At 32.4% G+C, this 20,384-nt stretch overlaps 1 protein-coding gene and 1 pseudogene across 4 annotated transcripts; both read left to right on the top strand.

Moving 5' to 3' along the window:
* The first annotated feature begins 11,676 nt into the window (after positions 1-11,676).
* LOC107172963 (E3 SUMO-protein ligase ZBED1-like) lies at positions 11,677-15,322 on the top strand (annotated as a pseudogene).
* A 3,151-nt stretch (positions 15,323-18,473) lies between these two features.
* Positions 18,474-19,895, top strand: LOC107172968 (NHP2-like protein 1). Of its 4 annotated transcripts, XM_089225938.1 has the most exons (5): positions 18,658-18,957; positions 19,036-19,163; positions 19,266-19,402; positions 19,466-19,603; positions 19,664-19,895. In XM_089225938.1, the coding sequence occupies exons 3-5, from the start codon at positions 19,267-19,269 to the stop codon at positions 19,786-19,788; spliced, it is 399 nt and encodes a 132-aa protein (XP_089082064.1). In that variant the 5' UTR covers positions 18,658-18,957; positions 19,036-19,163; position 19,266; the 3' UTR covers positions 19,789-19,895. The 4 variants fall into 4 exon arrangements, with proteins under 4 accessions (XP_015378783.1, XP_089082064.1, XP_015378782.1 ...); XM_015523297.2 differs by lacking the exons at positions 18,658-18,957; positions 19,036-19,163 and adding an exon at positions 18,474-18,634; XM_015523296.2 differs by lacking the exon at positions 19,036-19,163.
* The last annotated feature ends 489 nt before the right edge of the window (positions 19,896-20,384 follow it).

Below are 20,384 nucleotides of genomic sequence, written 5' to 3'. Positions count from 1 at the left end.
CCTAACACGGAGGGCTAATTTACAAGGCGTGAACGTTCAAAATTCGAGTCTCATGGTTTAGAAATCTCTCATCTCTCATGACTCTGAACAGCACAGCATCAATAATCTATATACGCTCCAATCTTGTACTGGTATGAAGGTTGAAATGCAAAGCGTAAAGCAGAATTTGAACGTCTAGCAAGTCAGTCACGTCAGGTGAAAATCCAATTACGTTGTACTCAATATATTAGCAGTTGCCGTAGAAACCGCCGGTGCAGGCGGTGCAATGCACCGGGACACTTGATCTTGAAAGGTCTCTACGCCCTTACCGATTATCTGATAATATGTGACCTAAAATATACAACAAAGAAAAAAGAAAATTATGGGGCACCTACACCAATTTGCACCGGGGCACACAAGTATCTAGCTACGGCACTGTATATAAGGTAGGCTATCTATAACTTCACCGCAAAGCGGACACGGGACAATACGTAACACATTGTCGGGTAGGCAATGACGACGTTACTCGGTGTAACTCGCTCCGTCAGTAAATAAGTAAAGGAAATTGTGCATTTTATGCAAGTCTAGCAGGCCCGTTTGGCGGGAATGTTTGAAAACCGTGTTCGAACGTGTAAAAATTAATTTGAGGGTCAGTCGACAAAATTCAATCTGTGGTAGAAAAAATTAAAAATTGTATACAATAAAATATTAATTAATACCAATCAATTAATCAATCAGCAACACTGTTATTGATGACGTTGAATAACAGGCGCTTATGGCTTCGTTAAAGTTGTCCCCTGCACGGCTGCTCTTCACCACTTGCCAGGTCGTAACCAGTTTAATGTTAAATCATAGCCTAATAATGGTCATACCGTGTATTGCAGATTTGCAGTGACACTCGTAAGCGATCGTTCAACATTACATACATTAAAATATATTTTTACAAATGAATAATAAAAATAATAACAATAATAAATTACATAACCCCTAACCTAATTACGTAATACACAGCACGAAATGTGCGTAGGTATGTCTAGCAATATTCTCTATATCTAGCTCTGAGCGTCAATTAACTATTATAACTATTAATTATAAAATATAAAGTATAAAATATACAGCTAAAAATTCAGTATAGTTAAATGTAGATACTTATGTAAAAAAAAAAAACTGAAAATCGATGAATATTCTGTATGCCTACAATACTTTAATAATTTTATTTTTTATTTATTGGTTAAGCATTAACTACATAGGTTATTTTTATTATTAGCTTTAACATAGTATTACATTTTTACATTAATTTATGCTATTGTACAATTCAATTTTTTTTTGTATTAGACACTTAACTAGACATTGTAAGAACCGGTCTAACTGATATCTTATTAATATTATTAAAAGTACAAAATAAGTCATTTGTTATAAAATGAAATGTGTTTATATTTTTATAATCCCGTGAGTTTTAGTAATACCGTGAGAAAGCAGAAAATAATCCACAGACAATAAAAACCTATCACAAAACATACATTTTATTTACAATAAGTCAATAATTGTGAACGATTCATATTATAACTGAAATAAAATTGTATGTAATAAAATTAATGTGACACAATTTAAAAAAAAAATCTTTTCAAGATAAAGTATATACATATTATATAATAAATAAAAAATGAATATAATCACCTAAGATATCAGTATTAGGTATTATGTTTTTACCTACTAATAATAATTATTCTTATAAAAATATTAAAATTATTACAATATTTTCATAGGAGATATTTCTATTAGAGAAATTTTTAAACGGAGGCATTTTGTACCATAGGCATTTTTTACTGGAAATATTTTAAATCCATATTTATGACTAGAGATATTTTGACCTGGAACCTTACTAATGTACTATTGTAGATCTACTCAAACATTTAAACATCATCATACCTATTAAAATATATTTGTATATAAAACATATTGCTGCATTATTCTAAACATAATAGACTTGCATAAAATTGAATCGTTTAGAGCTTTAGTAGTGCTTGAGCAATGGTTGCATACTGCATACAGGGTCATAGCAACGCAGGGGCGTACTCAATGGGGGGAGGGGGGTCGTGGGGTTTGAACCTCCCCCATGACCTCACTAACCTATGTAGTCTTGTGCGTTCGTGCTTATATGTATATAATATAACTCACAGGCGCAATTTTCTAAAAAAAAATTTTTTTTTAAGGAAAACAAACAAAATATATCTATTTTAAATTTATGTCAACATGCAATATACAACGATTTCATGCACTATCTGTTAAGAACTGTAAGATTAGATCTCTATCAAACATCAATGTTGATAATGTATCAAAATTTTTAAAAAGAAGGTGACAAAGTCCCAGTGATAAAAATAAAATGTTCGAACTCCCCCCCCCCCCCCCCATTGAAAACTCCCGAGTACGCCTCTGTAGAAACGGGGAAGTTTAAGGGGGTTCAAAACCCGCCCCTTTTAACAAAGTATAAAATATAAAAATGTCTAGTATATTCTAAAATTTAAAATTTTTAAATCATTTTTATTTTTTAACTGAATAAATGCTTAATTTAATATCATTATGGCCGCGTCTCACCAGGCCTGATGCCAGCAAGGAGTCGGCACCGGATCCAGGCCGAGTAGGTCGGCGGCAACCATGGAGGCCTCGTCGGAGACATTGCGGTATGCGCGGATGGTTCTCAGCGCCGACGATCTCTGTGGACGAATCAGGTTCGCTTTGGTCCTGGCTACCGCGGCCACCCTACTAATCCAGACAGGGGCGACGTAGAGCAACTGACTGTCGACCACGGAGCTGAGCAGCTTATTTTCCATTCACAGGGGTCACCTATGTTGGGCATGAGCTTTGCCAGCGCACGGCTTTTTTGGCCACGACGTTCACGTGAGCCTCTTATCCGGGATCACCCCGAGGTATCTGATCCTGATTTACCCATTACGATATCTCACGAAATAATGAAGATATTAAAATTCGGGTTTCATAATAAGATTCACAGGGATAAGAAATTAAGAACTACAATTATTTCATTTTTAAATTTATTTTAAATGTTTTTGTAAAATGTTTTTAAAAAAATTGTATTATTTAATTATTTCCAAAAAAATTAAAGATAGCCATTTTGTAGAGTTTATTATTCTAAAAATATATACGTTTCAAAATTTTATTTTCATTGATTTCCCGATTTTTAATATTTTTTCTAGTTTTGAAGAAATAAAATATGATTATAAATGCATATTTAATATTTATTAGGAACACAATAAACAAAGATATATTTCTTAACTTTTTTCCCAAAACATTAAAATATAATGTAATCATAGTTCTTATCCCTGTGAGTCTGATTAAAAAACCAGAATTTTGATATCATCATTATTTCGGGAGATATCGCAATGGGTAAATCCTCACGGGACACTCTGTACCTATAATATATTTTATTTGCAGATCTGTAAAAAGTTTAATTTATATTTATTGACTCTATTGAACTTATCCATCACCCGAAGCCTTGTTTTTTGGGTAGTGTTTTATAATTTTGCTTTATTTTTTACTGTTTTGTGTATATATTTCAATGACGTAATATAGGTATTATTATTATTATAGTATTATGTATAAACTCTTTATCGCATATAAAATTTATATTATATACTGTGTTGGCTAGTAGGTAACTACTAACTAGTAACTTATATAGTTGTATTTAAATAAACATATTATGTGTAAATTTAATGTGTAATATATAAATACCACCAATATTGTGCTGGCTATAAATATTATTATTATTATTATAGTAACCTGATTAGTGTGTTGTTTATTGTTTACGACGATTTTTCCTATACACTGTTTAAATGTTTAATCGAATTTAATAAGTTTATTTATATTGTAATATTTCGACAGTGAATTTTATTCTTTAACTTTATTTTTATTTTTTAAATTTTTATTTAGTGTTTAAAGTAAAGAAATGCAATGTTTTAAATTAATCGATTTGTTCTCCTCGATTTAAAATAGCTGCCAACAAAGTAACGCAAAGTTTCAAAAACGAGTTGATATTTTGTCAACCCAGAAGCTGTGGCTGCAGGTCGTACATTTAGTATAGTTTAAGTTATTAGTGTTATTACCTATATTCCGTTTCATTTACGTTAATATTACTTTACATAGTTGAAATAAGTTATATTTTTAGAATGAGATATTTATAATATTTTTTTGTAGAATGATAGATGAACTAAGGAAGTTCAAAAACCAGAATTTTAGTTAAATAATTTACTAGCGGGAGCTATGGGGACTTGTTATATGTTAAAAAAATTATGAGATTATAAATTCATATCAAAATCTTATTTCAAAAAGTGACTAAGATTACCTATGGTTACCATAATAAATATTAAAATTTATGCTTATAAAACAGTGCATTTTGCTATTCAAATTTTTGTTATATCTGCTTCTAAAATTCCAATAATAATCGTGCTCATAAAATATATAATAACAATTTAGCTATAGTTCTTCTTATTGTACTCTCTGTAAAGAAATTTCACTTCTAAAAATTGACTAAATAATTACTTAATTATAATTAATTACTCATGCTTTTTATGGCATAAATTAATATTCAAATGTAATTTATCGTATTGTGGATGTAATACCACTGTTCGTATAAAAGATTATTTTTATTTTGATATAATTGTTAATTGAATCAATTGCAGTCCAAAAATGTAAATATGTATATACAATATGCATTGATCATAACAATCATAAGTTATAAGTATAATTTAAACTATCTATCATTATAATAATACAATATTTAATAAAACTGCGTATTAAAAAGCAGTAATAAATAATAAATATACAATATGCATAAAATATAAAATGTATAATGTTAACTAGAATTATTACTGAATATTCAGATGGTTGAAATAGTATATACTGATGTATTAAATAATTAAATGAGACTGTTTGAGGACTAATAATATGTAAAACAATATTTTAAACACTTTTCAGGCAGAATAACAACGTTTAAAAAAATTATTTTACAAAGTAAAAATGTAGATACGTGTAAATAAATATCTAGCCCTTACAGCTCTAACTTACACTTTTGTGTATGATAATGCAGTAAACTTAATAGCCTTAAATTATTTATATAATAATAAAACCTTGGTACTATCCTATACATTCGTGCAGGTAAATCAATATTGCCATAAAGACCTGAGATATACGGAGTGCTTATAATACTTAAATATTTTATATATACATCATTATAGTATTGTAGACCTGTAAACAATTATTAGAAATATTATTTGAAGATTAGGTTAGCAATAAACATACCAACACATTTGTGTAGGTTAGGTATCAATAATTGTAATAATTATTAAAATAATATATTTTTATACACCAAATTAATTACACTTTTATTTTTTAAATCAATTTTTTTTTTACAACATAAAAAACTAAACAAAAATAAGTCATCTCGACTTTAATAATATTTGTTAACTTTTAATTTTAAACTTATAAAAAACAGTACCAATACCTACTGAGTTAATTTTTAGTTTAAAAAAATCTATTAAATATGACTATATTTTATTTATTTGTATGAAAACTAGTAAAACAGTTGATTTTTGCTGTAAGGCATAAATAAATATTACATTTCGTACTTTTTACCCTTGTTCTACTTTTGCAATTCTTCATACTGCAGTTCCTAGCTGTTGATAATTTACTTACTTCAGGCCAATGTTCAAATCCGTCTTTCACCTTTGTTGTTGGTGGAACTGGAGCTCTATAATTTTGTGGCTAATATAGTTTTTAAGGAACGTCTTCAGTATCTGACGAACTGTATTCTTCAGGCAATGAACGTTTTTTTATAGTTGTAGATAGCCATTCTTGTCCAACAGACATTTTAAAATTCATGAGGCCCAAGATTTCTTTTTTAGGTAGTCGCATTTTTTCAGCATCTTCACGGTACTCCATCCATACATTCACTATACTTAAATTGATAAAATGTAATGCCACTTTTAGGGTCCATTTTTTAGTTTTTACCCATGTTCGATATCATTCAATCTGTTGATCACATACGTCAAGTCTAACTCCACCCATTATATTGATTATATGATTTTACAATAGCTGGACAAGCAACGTCAATTACCTTGTTTTCTGTCTTACTCCATCTAACCTAACCTAACTATGATCACCACAATCTCCATCTGAATCTGAAAATCAGATTCCCCGACATTTTGTTCAGTTTTGGGCTTCCAAGTACGATCGGCATCCGAATCATCTCCACTCTCGCCTTAAAAGTCAGAATCACTTAATGCGGCCATTTGCTCAATAAAAATTGTACTTAACTTAAACCTAACCCAATGTTTTGACTGCATAAATGAGAAATTAAAAAAAAAAAAAAAATACTAAATACTAAATTATAAATAGAAAATTCTAGAATTATTCTGGTTGGTTATCGGTAACATACATATCGTGTATTCTAGGAACGAAACCCATATCATACTTCAAAAAAATAATACAATATGATGAATCTATCTTACAAGTTTGTGTAAGTTAGTAATCAATAAGAACTAAAACGAAACTCAAGCTCGGTATTTAGTTAATACGCACATAAGTGTAGAATAGGTGAAAATTGTTACGTTGATAATATGCTGACTCGGGCTGAAAAAATGAATACATAGTACGTACCTAAAAGTTATTTTTTGTTGAATTTAGAAACATAAGTAAAGTAAAAGAAAAGTTATAACACTTACTCCGACTAAACACAGTCGAAAGTCGATAAAACAAAAATAGCTAAAATATTTTACAAAAGTGTACCAATCAAAATATAATATATAATATAAATATAATATATAATAATATGAATTAAGGACTGTATACGATTTATCAGTATAATGATTAATTTTCTAATTCAATGCCTAATAATATTCTCGTCATAATTTGAGCAATTCATAAGTCGTCGCATATTGCAATTACACATATTCACGTTTATAATCCAAAAGTATTAATTATAAATCCTTGAAAATAAAAATCGTGTGAATATAACTCCTACTTAGCGAAATTAAGTATACAGGCTGACTCGGATAAAACAGGAGCCATGCGAGATATAACCCCTAAATGTCAAGAAAAGAAAAAAATGTATTCCATAAATGTGTAAAATATTGGTAAAAATGTTTAGAAAAAAACTGTTGATTGATGTACATAATTTATCCACTTGCTGTATTTTATAACTAAATGCACTCCGGGGCGTATAATCAACAAAAAAAAATAAAAAATAAAATAAAAATTATTTGAAATTAGTAAATTATATATATAGTTGAAAAACTTGAATAATTCTAGAAAAGCCAAATCCCTGGCAACAGTTATATGTGTCAGTGAAATTATTGTTCCACTTTATAGTCTCTCTCATGGGATTATACCACTCTTTTGCCAGTCGATCAGTACCATCGCCGCTTGGCGTTAATTCAGTTGGTGATTCGTCAAAAACGACTTTCCACCGAACGGCATCCGATCGTTGTAAAATTGGAGAGGGACAGTGGTGTAGGGCATTGTAAACCAGGTACATAACTAAGAAGAAGCCGGTTATACGTTGCGTGGAGCACCAACAGTTACACCTGTTTACAACTAAAACGAAACACAACCCTCTTTACCTCCGCCACCTATCTCCGTAGGATTTAGTATTATTCATTTTATTCTGTGCAATTATACATGAACTATTGAGTTTTATGCAAGTTATTATTTTTATTACATAAAAATATTTTGTAAAATTAACTACCCCGCTGACTGCGTTTTATTACAAACCGAACTTGATGCCTTCTTCGATTTGACGCGACAGCTTAACCTAACCCTCAACTTGGACAAATGTCACTCTATGACTTTCTGTAGGAAACGTAGCCCCATACTACACTCAAATTACCTTGGTAGCTCCCCCCTCCTATGCGTTCATCTTATCAAGGACCTAAGCTTCTATCTATCACTAACCCCTACTTCAAACACCACTTAAATGTTACTGTTGGGAAGAGCCTGAAGATCCTCGGATTCATCAAACGAAACACAACCCTCTTTACCTCCGCCACCTGTCTCCGTACCCTCTACTTCAGCCTTGTCCGTTCCATCCTCGTGTATGGATGGGTCGTTTTGTTTCCATATCTGGCCTGTGATCAATTACGCCTTGAACGAGTACAAAATCGGTTCCTATCTTTTATTGCCTTTTTATTAAATATTGAACACCGGCTCATGATTCTACCGTTATCCGCTCCTCTCTCAATATCCCAACTCTGGCATCACGCCGTAATCACGTGGACCTCAAGTTCATCACATCGCTACTCAACGGTACTATCGACTCTCCCTACTTAATAGCCACTGTTTCATTTCGCGTTCATCCTTCCTTACGAGACACCATTCTCTTTTCTCTATCCCTACCCATCTCACCTCGTATGGTCATAACCAGCCTCTCCACAGAATGTTACGCCTATTAAACCAATCTTAGTCCTACCACATTTTTCAGCTTACTATCTTCACTACCTGTTATCTTATATTTAATTGTATTAATTTTGTTATCTACTTATATAATTTATCTACTTGCTGTATTTTATAACTAAATGCACTCCGGGGCGTATAATCATCAAATAAAAATAAAAAAAATAAAAATTATTGATTGAAATTAGTAAATTATATAGTTGAAAAACTTGAATAATTCTAGAAAAGCCAAATCCCTGGCAACAGTTATATGTGTCAGTGAAATTATTGTTCCACTTTATAGTCTCTCTCATAGGGCTAGCTACACTCTTCAGCTAAGTAAATGTTGTCAAAATAAAAAGAGTCTATTGAATTACACGAAGAAGCCAATAAAATAAAAGATTCTTAGATACACGACCTACTCATTATATCGGAATATCGAGAACAATTTTCTGCTCGGTTAACAGACATTGATAAATCGTCTGAGAGGGTGGCTAAAAGTCAGAAACATTATTTGAAAATGTCGAGGAACCAGACGTTTTCCGCGTACATAACATCATTAAGATCAACAATCAAGAAAGGCACCGTTGTCCGTGGCATGTTGTACCCAGTCCTAAACCGTTCCAGCCATTACGAAAAGTATCATACCGCAAGTGTATGTCAAACATTTTCTGTCTTCGGCAGTTGAAATGGAGACATGGAGACCAGTAATATCGGAAGTAACGTGGAACAAACTTGAAACCGTTCAAAATATTGGTCACCGCACCATCTCTTCATTGCCATTGTTTGTATCAAACCAGGAAATTATCTCCTCAACAAGTACTTCCATCTTAAAATAATGAGTAATACACAACAATAAAAATCTTTTCTTCCCGAAACTCTTGATTAATACCATAGATCACATTAACAGGAATAGTTCTTTTAAAATATATCCAACGTGATATCCACTATGACGTTTACGTAAATATAGTCTTTGACATATTATATTTGAAAATCAACATTTAATTAGATGATACATTGTAAATTATTTAACACGCTATCCTTTAAAAGTACATTAATTCAAGTTCTGATCTTTGAAAATTTAAGGTACACTTAAAAAGACAATATTTTCAAATTTCTGTACTACTTCACTATTAACTTGTGACAATACCAACCCGATTTACAACAAACATGGTGTGGTTTTCCATGTCTTTCCATCGATCCCAGTCAGCCTTTGAACACTATATGGTGCGGAGACCGCTGCGTAACAAGTAAGACGAAGCTGAATATTATTACCGTCAGACATCGGTTTGGCTACGTTGGCCAACATCGCGGTTAATTATTCTGGCGTTCTGATCGAGTCAACAATCAACCGTAGTTTTGGAATCTATATGACCCGATTATCAACGACGTATCAGACCGGACTTCCACAGAACGGTATCCGATCGCTGTCCAATTGGGGAGGGTCAGTCGTGTACGCCATTGTAAACCGGGTACATAACTAAAAAGAAGCCGGTTATACGTTGCGTGGAGCACCAACAGTTCCTCCGTGTGGGCACCAATGCACACCGTGTTATACATTGGTGATTGCGTTACACTACGGGGCGCACCGTTCCGCAAGTCTAACTCAGTTGCACCGATCCTCCCGCCCTACACCGAGTCCATCAGTACCATCGCCGCTTGGCGTTAATTCGGTTGGCGATTCGTCACTAACGTCTTTACACCGAACGGTATCTGGTCGGTTCCCAGTAGGAGCGATGACATATCGTGCACACTATTGTATACCGGCCGTTGCATATCTTGGTGTACCCACGGGTAAACATTGCGTGGAGCACCATCAGCTGTATACCGTGCGGGCGCTATTATGTACACCGCGTTCTACAGAGGTAACCAGGATATACAAAGCGGTAAACCGTCTTATTGTATACCTGGGTAGCACGATTATACCACTCTTTTGCCAGTCGATCAGTACCATCGCCGCTTGGCGTTAATTCGGTTGGTGATTCGTCAAAAACGACTTTCCACCGAACGGTATTCGATCGTTGTCCAATTGGAGAGGGTCGGTGGTGTACGCCATTGTAAACCGGGTACATAACTAAGAAGAAGCCGGTTATACGTTGCGTGGAGCACCAACAGTTCCTCCGTGTGGGCACCAATGCACACCGTGTTATACATTGGTGATTGCGTTACACTACGGGGCGCACCGTTCCGCATGTGTAACTCAGTTGCACCGATCCTCCCGCCCTACACCGAGTCCATCAGTACCATCGCCGCTTGGCGTTAATTCGGTTGGCGATTCGTCACTAACGTCTTTCCACCGAACGGTATCTGGTCGGTTCCCAGTAGGAGCGATGACATATCGTGCACACTATTGTATACCGGCCGTTGCATATCTTGGTGTACCCACGGGTAAACATTGCGTGGAGCACCATCAGCTATATACCGTGCGGGCGCTATTATGTACACCGCGTTCTACAGAGGTAACCAGGATATACAAAGCGGTAAACCGTCTTATTGTATACCTGGGTAGCACGATTATACCACTCTTTTGCCAGTCGATCAGTACCATCGCCGCTTGGCGTTAATTCGGTTGGTGATTCGTCAAAAACGACTTTCCACCGAACGGTATTCGATCGTTGTCCAATTGGAGAGGGTCGGTGGTGTACGCCATTAAAAACCGGGTACATAACTATGAAGAAGTTGAATATAAAATTTCAGGAGAACGATTCAAGTATAGTCAGGAGCATCTCAACTTCAACACGAATGTCCTTTAGATATATAGGATAAGTGATAATAATCAATAAACACCCGTGGATCAAATAGAGAGAGCGGTTGGGCAGCGACGACTTCACTAGAACACCACGGCGTAAATCAAGTATTGATAGTCCGACGTGATTATTCACGTTACTTCTTAGAAATAATATCGCGATGTAGAAAGCTACGGGAAACTACTACATTAAAATCCCTAGTTAAAATCATGTAAGCAAATAATTAAGTTAAAAACTTTACTGTCGACTGTACTACGGATGTCGGAACCCCAGATTTGGCAGTGGAAGTAGAAGTAGCACTTCCTCGGTCGTCAACCAGCGAAATCCCTAGAATAACAGCAATATATGTAAGGATAAAGATGGAACCCTAATAAGGATATTAACAGAGCAATAAGCGGATTCAAACCGATATCAGTTAGAATATCAATAGTACAATTAGAAGCAATTTAAAATAAGATAAATATTTAAATATTATATATTTAAATATATAAATATTTAAATATATAAACGTTTCAACTGCTTAGAGTGACTAAGAGTTAATAGAAGATTTTTTCGAAGGCCTAAGTTAAAGCACTTAAATATACTAAAGATAGAGACACTGTTCTAAGCATGGGAGACTTAAATGCCAAAATTGGAGAAGGTTAAATTCCAAGTGTAGTCGGACAGTTTGTGTTAGGATTAAAAAATTACCGTGAAGAAAGACTGATCCAGTTTTGTATAGAAAAGAAACTGACAGTAATAAATACTTGTTTTAAACTCCCCAAAAGACGGTTATACAATTGGAAATCTCCTGCCGACACAAAATTGCATGTGGTACGGAATCAAATAGATTACATTTTAATCAACAACAGATTTAAAAATGCAATCCAAACGATCAACACATACCCAGGCACTAGGCAGGCTCGGATGCAAAGGGAGTCATTAGAGCGATACCCCCTAAATGTCAAGAAAAGAAAAAAAATGTATTATATTAATGTGTTAAGTATTGGTAAAATTGTTTAGAAAAAAAACTGTTATTTTTTATTTTTGATGTATATAAAACTAATACTAAATAAATCCATTGTTTGCGGATCATTGAATTGTCCTGTTTAGAATTTGGTAATCTAAGATGGCGTCAAACAACGACATGACAAATAACGTTCAACTCATATCGTAATTGCCCGAATTTATATGCTTACCGTTAGATATATTTCGATTTAGTATTTTTCATTTTATTCTGTGCAATTATACATGAACTATTGAGTTTTATGCAAGTTATTATTTTTATTACATAAAAATATTTTGTAAAATTAACTACCCCGCTGACTGCGTTTTATTACAAACCGAACTTGATGCCTTCTTCGATTTGACGCGACAGCTTAACCTAACCCTCAACTTGGACAAATGTCACTCTATGACTTTCTGTAGGAAACGTAGCCCCATACTACACTCAAATTACCTTGGTAGCTCCCCCCTCCTATGCGTTCATCTTATCAAGGACCTAAGCTTCTATCTATCACTAACCCCTACTTCAAACACCACTTAAATGTTACTGTTGGGAAGAGCCTGAAGATCCTCGGATTCATCAAACGAAACACAACCCTCTTTACCTCCGCCACCTGTCTCCGTACCCTCTACTTCAGCCTTGTCCGTTCCATCCTCGTGTATGGATGGGTCGTTTTGTTTCCATATCTGGCCTGTGATCAATTACGCCTTGAACGAGTACAAAATCGGTTCCTATCTTTTATTGCCTTTTTATTAAATATTGAACACCGGCTCATGATTCTACCGTTATCCGCTCCTCTCTCAATATCCCAACTCTGGCATCACGCCGTAATCACGTGGACCTCAAGTTCATCACATCGCTACTCAACGGTACTATCGACTCTCCCTACTTAATAGCCACTGTTTCATTTCGCGTTCATCCTTCCTTACGAGACACCATTCTCTTTTCTCTATCCCTACCCATCTCACCTCGTATGGTCATAACCAGCCTCTCCACAGAATGTTACGCCTATTAAACCAATCTTAGTCCTACCACATTTTTCAGCTTACTATCTTCACTACCTGTTATCTTATATTTAATTGTATTAATTTTGTTATCTACTTATATAATTTATATATATTAAAAACGATGCAAATGAGAAGTTTCCTCGGTATAACTACTCATTTAATACAAGATGGAAAATTAAAAACACGTAATATACTTTATTATTTATATAATTTTACATATTACTTTAAAAAAAAACTTATTTTATTTATAATTATAGAAAATATTGGTATTGTGGAATTGTTCGAAGGCCATACAGCAATTTATATTGGGCATACTTTGATTGAAACGTTACAAAGTTGGGGATTAGAAGCTGAAAAAGTCGTAGCTGTAGTTACATACAGTGGTGCGAATATGAAAAAAGCTATAGTTGATGAATTTGGTGCAAAAAAACATCTACCATGTGTTGCCCACACCATAAATCTTGTAGTTGAAAAGGCTATTGACAAAACACAAGAGATTAGCAAGACAGGTGTTAAAAGTGGTGGAGTACCAGTATTACTATTTAAAGTTTGTGAGATAGTAAAATATTTTAAAAAGAGCACTAAGGCCTGTGATTTGCTAAGAAATAGTCAAAGAGTTGAAGGTAACTTTAGTACAGTTTGACTTTAAAAAAATATATATCTTATATAATAATATTTAGGTAATTATTTTCAGGTAAAAAAGATGGGCACTTTCTCAAACCTGTACTTGACGTCAAAACCAGATGGAATAGTTCATTTTATATGATAGAGAGATTTATTCTGCTAGCTAGTCATTTTTCACAAGTTCTCTTAACTGAAAGTGGTAAAATTAGAGATATACCTGACATGGTTACAAGTTCAGAACTTAGATGTATTGAAGATATCTGTTCTTTATTGAGACCTATTGAGCAATTAACAAGAGAGTTGTCCACAGAAAAGTTTGTTATGTCAAGTAAGGTAATGCCTATAATATTCTGTACAAGAAATGAAATTGTTAAACAAGACCCTACTTTTTCCATTGCTAAAAATTTTAAATTTAAAATAATCGAAGAGTTGGACTACAGATTTGAATCGTTAGATCAATCAACTATACATTCAATAATATGCACTATTTTAAATCCTAGATTTAAAGATATGCATTTCAAAATCCTTTGGCTAATTCAAAAGCTCAAGATAAATTAGTACAAATGATGGATAAAGACACCAATTTTGATGATCAAATAATATGTTCGACCGAAACAGATGTAGCAGTCAGAGAAAGTAAAAATTATGACTTGTGGGGCTTGCATAGAACACTTGAACAAGAACATAAAAACAAAAGGAATCATATGACAACATCGAGAGAAGAACTTAAGAGTTACTTACATCAAAGTGTTATTGGATTGAATAAAAATCCTTTAGATGAGTGGGAAAGTACTAAAACTGTTTATCCCAAATTGTATAAACTTGCACAGAAATATTTAATAATACCTGGAACATCAGTACGCTCAGAGAGACTATTTAGTAAAGCTGGAGCGACAATTAGTCAGACAAGAAACAGACTAACTGGAAGTAAACTAAACAAATAACTTTTTTTAGTCATTAGATTTAAAACATTTTTGTTAAACCTGTTACTTTAAACTTTTTGAAACAATGAATTATATTATGATGAATTTAATATTATTGTTAATTTTTATTTATTTCAAACAAATGTCAAATGTAGTTGACAACATTTAAATATGTATAATTTAAGTGTAATTCATCACCTATTAGTCTATATAGTATAGTGCAGATATAGCACGGCTGAAATATATATGGTACTTTATACAGCCATAGATTATTTCAATGCTGAGCTTTCCCAAGCTATCCCAGCGGCCAGCATGGTTATCTAGTAATATTACATTTGTGGAAAAAAATATATATCGATATATCATTGTTATTGGGGGAATATTACCGATAATCGATTTTGACATCAGTTTGCGCATCCCTAACCATGACTGATAGGCGATTGAACAACTTAATTGTACTGAATACTTCTAAAGATATACTCGACAATATAAACATGAGTGCAATGATACAAAATTGGGCAACTTTAAAAGAACGCCGTATAAATGTATAATTGTTGGAAGTATTTTAAATAAAATATATATATTTTTTTTTATGAGTTAATAATTTTTTGATTATTTTATTTATATTCTATTTTATTATTCATGACTATTTAATTGTTGTGAATGTTTTTTTATTTTATTAGCTTAGGTATACATTTTTAATTTATGATAAGTTGGTCAATTAATAAGTAGTTACAATTTACACTTGTAACATGGCAGTATATACAGGTTTTTTTTTTACAAAATATTAATTATTCAATTTGTTTATAACACATAATAAATAAATGTGAAATACAATATTTTTACTTCAGGTAATCTGGTTAAATCTGAATAATCTGATGTACTACCATTTGCCGTCTGCTTATTATTTACTAAATTTTTTGAGTTATTGACAAACACTGATTGATTTAGATTCGTACACAACTTATTTTTTAGATCATCAAAAAATTACGACAGCCTTGTATCTTTACATCTGTATGAAATACAACTATACAAGTAACAAATATTTTAACAATGCATAAAATGATTAAAATGGTTTAAAATGTTTTAGTTTTTTATTTTTAAAAATAATTTTTAATATTTATCGAATTTGAATTATTTGATCAAACTATTTTACTTTACCTTAACACAGAAAAACCAGGAATTTTTATACTTCACGTAGTTTGTTTTAGGAATGATGAGTCGGCACTAGGCATAAATTAAATTTCAGTCGGCAAATACTTGATCTCACCCCCCGACCAAATTGTATAACGCCGGCCCTATAAGTAGATTTATTCAACAACTTACAGCCATGTAGAGTAGCGATGGTCGAAACCGAATGAATCAAATCAAATATCAAACTGAACGAATTACGAATCTGTCAAGTATCGAGTGACCGGATCGCGACCAAATGATGTACATGTACTAAAAATATTCGGTATTTCGGTCAAATCAAATATCGATCTTTAGGTCTTTTGGCGGTTTTAATGATACTTTTCTTTCGATTCTGATACGAGGATGCCGTGATGGGTAGTGTACTAGTGTCGAAGTATTCGAATTATTGGAATGAAATGAAGTGAATGAACAACTTCAACAACTCGCCCGTCGCCGTGCCGCTGAAAACCATTTATCTCAATTATGATAACATGTTATAGTCGTTATAGAAATACAGACTCGGTTGACACGGAGTACGGACCACGATAAACAGGACTGGAAACTACAGAACAATTTATACTGGCATACTGCCATACTGGAAACTGGAAACCTATGCTGGAAACGAGATAGTTAATAGTTATCTATTGTACTAGACAGTGTTCTATGCTATTGTTCAAGCACGTCGTGGAGATCAGCTCATGGCTTAAGATCAGCTGCAGTAAGTTGTCCGAAAAGTGATAAGGAGCCGACGACTGATAACGGTTCAAAAACCAAAAGCGTTGCCAACCGTTATATACAAAAGTCTTATACGTTTTATTTGTTACATACACAAAAATATTTTTATAATAATATACATATATTATAATACTGCTGGACGTACGTACTATGTATACATAAACATCATTAAAAGTAATTTGGTAATTATAATTTAGTATAGCCGTGGATCATTGGGCATTGGGTAAATAAATACACACAAATAATTGTTTTGTGAAAAAAAAAAGAAAATGACCTAACTTTTAGCTTTAAGCTTTACTTATATTTTTCTTTACATATCAGCTTAGAGTTAAAAAAATATTTTACTTTCCAGCCTTGCTTATAAACAGTTACAAGTGGTTACAACATTCATATTCATTATAGTATAATATTAAATATTAATAACCACACCTTAAGTACTCAAGCCTATATTAGAAATGTACAAATTTATTTAAAGAAATATATTTATTGGACATTATATCTGTGTTTACAGTGTTTAGTAGTAAACTAGTAACAATTCAGATAAATCCGTGACCAATGGCCATAGCAGGGCTTATTCTAAGGATTTTTATCAACTATGCATTTTTTTTTAAATAAGCCCATAAAAATAGAACTATAATAAACTCGAATTATTATAATATCAAATTATTTAAAAATGATAACATTTTAACCTTTAAGGTGGAATAATTTAAAATTTAACCTATTACAAGAAATAAAATAAACATTTACGTTTAAAATATTATGTTTTAATTAATGTCCTTTTACTTTTTTCATAATATTTATATACATAACACATAACACAATATAAAATATACATTTATATGTTTAAAATATTTTGTTTTAATTAATGTAATTTTACTTTTTTCATAATATTTATATACATAACACACAACACAATATTAGAACATTCTTTTTTAAATTTTTTGTTCAGTTTGCTCTTCAGATTTTGTTTTTGTTGCTTCCATAATTATCCCATTAAATCATTCCTGTTCTTTAGCTTTCGGTGTGTCTTTAATGCGGCGTTCATTTCGGTTTAACCATATTTGTATTGCTGGTCTTGGATACCAATTTTGAAGAGTGGGCATATTAAAATGAATAAAAAGATATTAATTTTCCGTTGCGACATGCATACTTTGTCGATTTATGGATTTCAGTAGGTATATTACTTTTACTAATTAGTCGCTCAATGTGACAACGACAGCGCTGAGCGGTTTTACTGCTACAACACGAGCAAGTAAATTACAAATATTCTTAAATTTGTGGGACCCAGATAAATATTGCACTAGTTTAGGCAATGGCATTTGTCTTACCTCTTATAGTTTATCATGCTCCATTAGATCTGTATACTCCATATTTAGATCAGCTAAATCTAAATCCTTACCCAAAACGTCAAATACATTTTTGATGTTAGCATTGCAAATTGCAATCAAGGTTAACAATAGGATTAATAGTACTAACAAAATATTCGTCAATATTCATGCGGTCTTGCAAAAAATTAGCAAAAGTTTCCAAACCAAACCTATAGAAACTATACAAAACTACGATTTTCTTATATTATGTATTATCTTATAGATATATAACAATAAATCATGCTAAATCAATTACGCAAAAATTGAATATCAAGTACGAGTATAGGATATAGCTTTTCCAAATACGCAAAATAAGCCCAACTGCCCAACTGCGCTTTAGAATAATCCCTGGACCATAGTCCATAACATACCTAATACTGCTATATTATTTTTTTTTTTTATAGTATATTTTCATTTATTACCACCAATAGAAACAATAATTATTTTCCCATATTATTTTTATGTTTTGATGTTGGCAATAGATATGACGCATCCGATATCTGGTCAGAGCCGTTATCAATTTTTGGACAACTGTCTACCGTCTACGAGAGGCTGTAAATTCATAAGCACAATGCAATAATTTCCGATTTTATGGTAATTTCGTCTGACTTTAATATTGAATTCCAGTCAGTCACCGAACCATAACATTTTCAAAGTAAGTACGCACTCTGACCGTAATCGCCATCGTTTTATATTCGACATCGAGATTGACTACTATCAACCTCAAAAATTTGGATTTATACGTGCGAGTGAAACGCACGTGTCGATAACCAAGAAATATTGCCAATTTAACTGCTTGTTCCGAATTGATAATCCATCGTTACACGAGATGTTCAAATTTCGTTGTCCTGAGCTTCCGTCTCGCACCGACACGTGTTGTATAGGACGGGCGTGACGTGCCGGTGGTGGTTATGTGTTCGATATCAACGACCAATTGTTAATGTGTAGGGCTCTGTTTACTACGCTATTGCTGCTGATGTAAGATTTTTTCTCTAGACATTTGGCACGGATTTCGTCTGTCTTTACTAATGTAGTTTGTTTACCTTTTGGCTTTAGTAAAACGTTGAGATCTTATATAAGATCTTTGTACGTTTTTTAACCACCTGCACTTGTATACGGACAGAAAGCCGCATTGTCAAACGAAATCTTTGTTAAGGATTGGAATTAATATACTCAATATATGTGTAAATGCTTGATATCGATGTGTATTTTGAATTGTTTCAACAGTCGCAAATTAGTTCTGCAGTAAACCAGATAAATAATATATTATTTGTGATACATTTTAGAATGGACGACCAAAGTATCACATTAGATGTTAACCCTAAAGCATACCCTTTAGCTGACCAACAGATGACCACTAAAATTTTGAACTTGGTGCAACAAGCAATGAACTATAAACAATTACGTAAAGGAGCAAATGAAGGTAAATATTCTGATTGACGTCATCATTTAATAATATTTTAAATATCATTGTTATGATTTTCAGCCACCAAAACATTAAACAGAGGTATTTCTGAATTCATAGTCTGTGCAGCAGATGCAGAACCTTTAGAAATTTTGCTACATTTACCATTATTATGCGAAGACAAAAATGTTCCATATGTTTTTATTAGATCAAAACAAGGTTTGTATTGAGAATTGATCACGTATTTATCACATTCACTAATACATTTACTATTCACAGCATTAGGCCGTGCATGCGGTGTTTCAAGACCAGTCATAGCGTGTTCTATTACCACTGATGAAGGTTCTCAATTACGACCACAAATACAACAAGTTCAGACTGAAATTGAAAGACTATTGATTTAATTTTGTACACATTTTTACATTTATAACACTGATTTGGAAATAATAATAATACTACATCATTGTCATCATTCAAATGTTTAAAATATATTATTATTTTTTAATCATTACTTTTATCAATATGATATATAATTAAATACATTTCCTTCTAGTATATTTTAACAAGTTACCTTATATGAAGTGATATATATATATATAGTAAAAATGAAATTATGATAACTAACAGTATAGGGTGTTAAAAAATTAATATTCGATTTCTCTTGATCAGATTATATTATACCATATACCTGTTAAAATGCATTTTTTCCAAATCACTGATTGGTTAACATTAATTAATATCGTAATAAACATTAAATAATTATTATTATCATTAGTCTACTCATAGAAGAAGAGTTGGTGTTAAATTCTAATATTATAAATTTTTCACGTGATGGTATAATGGACCAAGTCCTATTACAAATGGTTATTTGTTAATGATTTATCTGATTTATTAGTACTTTTTAATATCAGGCAAATAGTATTAAGAATAATGTAGTTTTTTGTTGCAGTTGCAAAGATATACTTTAACACCTGCAGGCTGCTGAAGCTAAGCTCTGATC

Source organism: Diuraphis noxia, unplaced genomic scaffold (genome assembly GCF_037042655.1).
Source record: "Diuraphis noxia isolate RWA-SAM2 unplaced genomic scaffold, SU_Dnox_SAM2 contig0004, whole genome shotgun sequence".
In the NCBI taxonomy this organism is placed as follows: domain Eukaryota; kingdom Metazoa; phylum Arthropoda; class Insecta; order Hemiptera; family Aphididae; genus Diuraphis; species Diuraphis noxia.
This window is presented reverse-complemented; position numbering and strand designations above follow the sequence as displayed.

What these genes read in the sequence shown, in the direction of transcription:
- LOC107172968 (XM_015523296.2), top strand. Translation starts at nt 18,920, where the DNA reads ATGTGTAGGGCTCTGTTTACTACGCTATTGCTGCTGAT. An exon ending in ACGTAAAGGAGCAAATGAAG is followed by an intron (nt 19,403 to 19,465) that starts GTAAATATTCTG and finishes TATGATTTTCAG; the next exon opens with CCACCAAAACATTAAACAGA. An exon ending in TTTTATTAGATCAAAACAAG is followed by an intron (nt 19,604 to 19,663) that starts GTTTGTATTGAG and finishes TACTATTCACAG; the next exon opens with CATTAGGCCGTGCATGCGGT.